Raw genomic sequence first — 5,013 nt, forward strand, 5'->3', positions numbered from 1 at the left:
GGCAGAGCCCCTGGCAGTTTTTCAGACATTAAAATGTTTTAGTGATAATTTTCAGACATTAAACTATTTTAGTGATAGTTTTCAGAGATAAAACTATCTTGTGATAGTTTTCTAATGGAAAAGGTACTTAAGCAATTTTGGTCTTCATTTTATGGTACTTACGAAAATCATACAATTCATTTTCTGCTATGTTCTCTCATTTCTGAGTCTTATCTGTTTGAAGATTGGGAGTACCACCAAAATACTTCAATCTGAAAGTGATATTCATGATTCTCAGATTTCCAAGTGCTATTATACCCCAAATTTTCTAACAGATTATTTAGGGGGTGACGGTGGAACGGTTAAAGAGGCTGCGAACCTAATCCAAGATACACACTTTATTGGCAGATCGTGAGCCATTATACGTATGCATGTTTATGTATTATGGTATATGGTATTTTGGGGAACTCACTAAGCCTAGCGTTTACCAAGTTGAATATAAATGTTTTTTAGGTACTCATGTGAACGGTAAGGTTCGACTGTACATATGCGCATTCGTAACATGTTTCTGCACAATGTAATTATACTCTGATATATTTTGAATAAATAAAATGAAAAAATTATGTTGAAAATCGGGACGTTACAAGACGGACGTCTAACCCTCCGGTTAAAACCTCCTCATGTACTTGTGCTACCTGACAGTTTTTCAGACATTACACACACACACCCACACACACACACACACACTCTCTCTCTCTCACTCTCTCTCTCTCTCTCTCTCTTTCTCTCTCTCACACACACACACACATATAATGAAGTGCTTGTTCATGGTTTTGAATCTTTTCTCATTTAAAAGTAGCCAATGTGGAACTAGCCCACTTGGTAAAGGTGGAAGCCTTGTAGATTGGAGGTTCCATGTTTAAACTCGGACAATAGTCGAATTAACTAACTCGATGAATTCAACTTATAACCACTAACCAACCGTTTAAAAAAATATAGTTGGAATTTGTAATAATTTGTAACAGACTAAAAGTTGGAGAACATAGTGGAGAGTGGGTTGGGTGGAGGTATCGTTGGTACCTCCAAGTTACCCTCCCTCACCAAGCGGGTCACAAGTGGTGGGTTGAGAAAGTCGTATACGCGGTTTGCTTAACCCGTTCAACCATTTACTCCTTATGCATTGATTACTTATACCTTCTGCTTTAAGACTTGTATCAAAATAATTTTGTATGTTTCTAAATTAGTTTGTGAATTAGTTTTGTATGTTTTTAATATTTTGTATAATAGTTTTGTATTATTTTTATTAATTTGTGTTTATTTTAAATTTTAAAATTGATTGAATTGAATGGATTGAAAAATATAAAGTTTATGTGTGTTGTAGGTTGAAAAAGATAGAAGAGAAAAAAAAATATCAAATTGATGTGGTAGTGGGTTGAATGGGTTGATAGTGGTGAACTTCATACCCTTAAAAGGTATCAAAACTATAATCTAATACAAGTTTGGTTGATAAACTAGTTTGATCCCAACACGCCAAACTTGCCTCTCATATGACTAAATGAATAAATTTGACTAAACTTTGGTGATCATCATACTAATAAAAAGAGAAAAATAAAAACACCACCAATTAAAATATTTCTAAACCCTTTACTACGTTTAAATATCTACTTGTTTTTTTTCACGGGTAAGAATGGGTGGGTATGCGTGGTCAAACATGTTTTTCTCACTAGAAATGCTTTGAATCTACTCTTCAAGAAAACAGTCGATGGAAATTGAAAACCCAAAAACAAAACTTGTATCCTTCATTTTAAGATATGCTTTTAATTTTAAACAGAAAACATCAAGAACACAGTTTGTTTTAAACACAAATTATACTCTAAATAAAAGAAAAACTAACAATGATAGAAATCAAAAAGGCCACATGAGTCAAACATACTTCCATTAAGAATTCGCCTGTTACAAATTCTCACTGAAATCTTGACTCTCAATTTTCATTTTCCCCACTATTTACTATCTTTTTCTGATTCTTATACAACAGATTCATCCCACAACTTGTAAACAGATGGGCGAAACCCTATAAGTTAACCTCTCAAATGCTAACCAAGGGTAATAAGGTAAATGTACAACAAAAAATTGGACATGCTTTTACTTGAGTCTTCTACTAGTTTGAGTTTTTGTTATCATCAAAGTTCCAAGATTCAACACCAAATACCTCTTCAATCATACTTCCAGTTGGCAAGAAATCACTTTTAGTTCTTGAACATGAAAAATAACCAACATCCCACACTCTATGATCTGAGGGTTCAAAAAACCCATCGACAACAGAATCCTCAATTCCATTCCCATGTTCACCGGAATCACATTTGTCTGTTTCCTCTGATTCATCACTCCCTTGCCATTCATCATCATCACTATCAGCATTCATTGGATCAAATCTATTCTGCTCTGCTCTTATTCGCAACATAAACACATTGAAATAGTAGCTAACAATCTCTTGATTTGAACGTGAAGGGAATACTTCGGAAAGATGATTCCAGAAGTTTTTACCGAATGACACGGGATTCGAATACACAACTTCATGAAACAATTGTTCATCTTCTTCACTCCATTTATTAGCAACTGATTCTCCCATGTTACCAAACCCTAAATCTTCAAACTTTTTGTTTCCAATTGTACCCTTTAGTGTCTCCCTTGCTTCCTTAATATGTTGTTGGATGCATTTGAAGGACCCGGTGTTTTTACAGAAACAATCGGTTCTTCCTCTTCCAATAGTTTCATTGTCATGTGAAGATGATGAATTAGGCATTTGAATGACACAAGAACCGATGAATTTAATCTCATTGTCATCATGTTGTGGATTGAGTTCATAACATTCGGGAATGTCAGCTTGATATTGAGGTCCAATTGGGGTTTTTTTTAGAGGAGGGTGTTGTAAAAGGTAAGAATATTTGTTTTCTTTCTGAATTAACAATCTTTGTGGTTGCTCTGAGTTTAAGTCTTCTTCACTTGTGGTGGTGATGCTTGATGATGATGAGGTGGAAAGGCGATGTGGAAGGGTATAATCGTAATATTTCGTGGTGGTGAGAGGAAGATGATCAGTGAATTTGTCACTTAGAAATCCATAGTCAACTTCAATAATTGGTTTAAAGAAGCAAGCCTCATCTTTATCTATAATAGGTCATAGGATAACACTAGTCAAAAACAATCTTTTTTTTCTAGATACAAACATGGTTACAATTTTCTTTACAAATAAAGAATTCTCATTGAAGTAAAAAAGAATGAGAAATTAGAAATGGGTACAAAACAAACTCAAGAATTTAAAACAGAAGCTCTCTACCCACCTGATAAAAAGGGTGCATCTTCTTTAGTAAATTGCAAAAATGGAAGTAATTCACAACTATGTTCCAACTTCAAGTGTTTGGGTGAAACATCATACTCCTTTTCGGCTAAATGTCGTTTTTGCACCATGTTTTAACTGCATGATGATGTAATAAATATGTCAATCTTGAAAAATATGGAACCAAAAACTTATTAATTTCAAGAATTCTTGTTATACAATACATTGACTTTCAAGAAAATTGATGGGTAAAGAAAACAAAATAAAGATTTTGGTGTTAGAGGTGAAATTTGAATTGGGGTGTTAATTTTAAAGGAGTGGGGCATATAAGTAATTCAATGAATCTGACAGTAGAATCTAAAACCGCACGTGGAAAGTCAAAGCCTAATAAATTAAATTAAATAAAATAAAATCTCCAAACACATTTTCTTTAAAGAAAATTATTTTCCACCAAAACATCAAGAAAAATATTAATCAAAATAAAACGACGGGAAATAATGCGTATGGATTGAAGGATTTGAGTAAGTAAAGAACTGTGTGGTTGGGAAAATTAAAGGGCTTTGAATAAATACCTCTCAAGTAAATTCGTATGTAGTTGAAACAGTAAAAGCTGTCTTTATTTTTACGGAATCTCACAGGCTGAATAGGAGAACGTTACGCAAGATTCCCAATTTGAAGTAAAAAATCGATCGATTATAATAAATTCCTAAACTTACAAAGAAACCCTAACCCTAGATCCCCAATTTCACAAACTACGGGAATTTGAACAAATCATATATACGAGACACTACGTTTTAATGAATTTCATACAAAAGAAATCGAAGGGCTGAATAAGAAACAAAGACTCGATTTGAAACCCCTAGATGGATCGAGAATACAAAAACATCAAGATCTGGAAAAATAGGACAAATACAAAACCATCTGCAAGGGGAAACCGGGTGATTCACCGAAAAGGATGATAGATCTGACAGATCTGATGAAAAGTCAACAAAAAATTGAAACCCTAACCTAGAAATCGATTGACACAACGGCAGGCTTTGAAAAATAGCTCGATCTATAGCCGAAGACGAGAATCGAAAGAATCCGTGATAAATCCGGAGTGTTGGTAGCGAATCGAGATCGAATTTGGGAATTAGGGTTAAATGAAAGAGATTTAAGAAAACAGGGATACGAATTGCACGAAAAAGGTAAAGCTGCGGTCGGCGATATTTTGTAACCAGTGGTCTGAAAATTAGAAACAAAATGACCAAAATGGGTCTATAGTTACTTGCAATTACACAACGCTGTTGGTGATTTCAATTGTTTCGATGGGGCATTTTAGGCATTTAATTAAGAATAGGTGTCAAAAAAAACAAAACCGAATAACCAAACCAAACCAAAAGATGTTTGGTTTATTTGGTTCGGGTTATTTGGTTTTCGGCTAATTTGGTTTGGTTAACCGAATAAGGATACCTTATTCGGTTTGGTTTTTGGTTAAATTTTCGTTGTTTTGGTTAAACCGAAAAACCGAATAATATATATATATATATATATATATATATATATATATATATATATATATATATATATATATATATATATAAATTTATTAATTAATTACTAAGGTTTCCATGACTTTTTTAGTTATTAACCATTATAAAGTTATAATTGTTCTATATTTTGTATTAAAAAGCAAAAACAAATTAATCAAATAATCTTTA

The 5,013-nt window shown here is 33.2% G+C and overlaps 1 protein-coding gene across 2 annotated transcripts; it reads right to left on the minus strand.

Annotated features, from left to right (window-relative positions):
* Positions 1–1,880: 1,880 nt before the first annotated feature.
* LOC145108239 (uncharacterized) lies at positions 1,881–4,512 on the minus strand. 2 transcript variants are annotated; one of them, XM_079045257.1, is made up of 3 exons: positions 4,322–4,512; positions 3,318–3,451; positions 1,881–3,144 (listed from the first exon to the last, which is right to left on the minus strand). In XM_079045257.1, exons 2-3 carry the CDS (start codon positions 3,442–3,444, stop codon positions 2,138–2,140), a joined length of 1,134 nt encoding a protein of 377 aa, XP_078901383.1. In that variant the 5' UTR covers positions 3,445–3,451; positions 4,322–4,512; the 3' UTR covers positions 1,881–2,137. The 2 variants fall into 2 exon arrangements, with proteins under 2 accessions (XP_078901383.1, XP_078901382.1); XM_079045256.1 differs by having other exon boundaries at positions 3,886–4,511.
* Positions 4,513–5,013: the final 501 nt, after the last annotated feature.

Source organism: Lactuca virosa, chromosome 4 (genome assembly GCF_052849685.1).
Source record: "Lactuca virosa cultivar CGN04683 chromosome 4, Lactuca_virosa_CGN04683_v6, whole genome shotgun sequence".
Classification (NCBI taxonomy): domain Eukaryota; kingdom Viridiplantae; phylum Streptophyta; class Magnoliopsida; order Asterales; family Asteraceae; genus Lactuca; species Lactuca virosa.

Coding starts and splice junctions, on each gene's coding strand:
- LOC145108239 (XM_079045257.1), bottom strand. CDS start 3,444: ATGGTGCAAAAACGACATTTAGCCGAAAAGGAGTATGATGTTTCACCC. Junction 3,145..3,317: donor AGATGCACCCTTTTTATCAG/GTGGGTAGAGAG, acceptor GACCTATTATAG/ATAAAGATGAGGCTTGCTTC.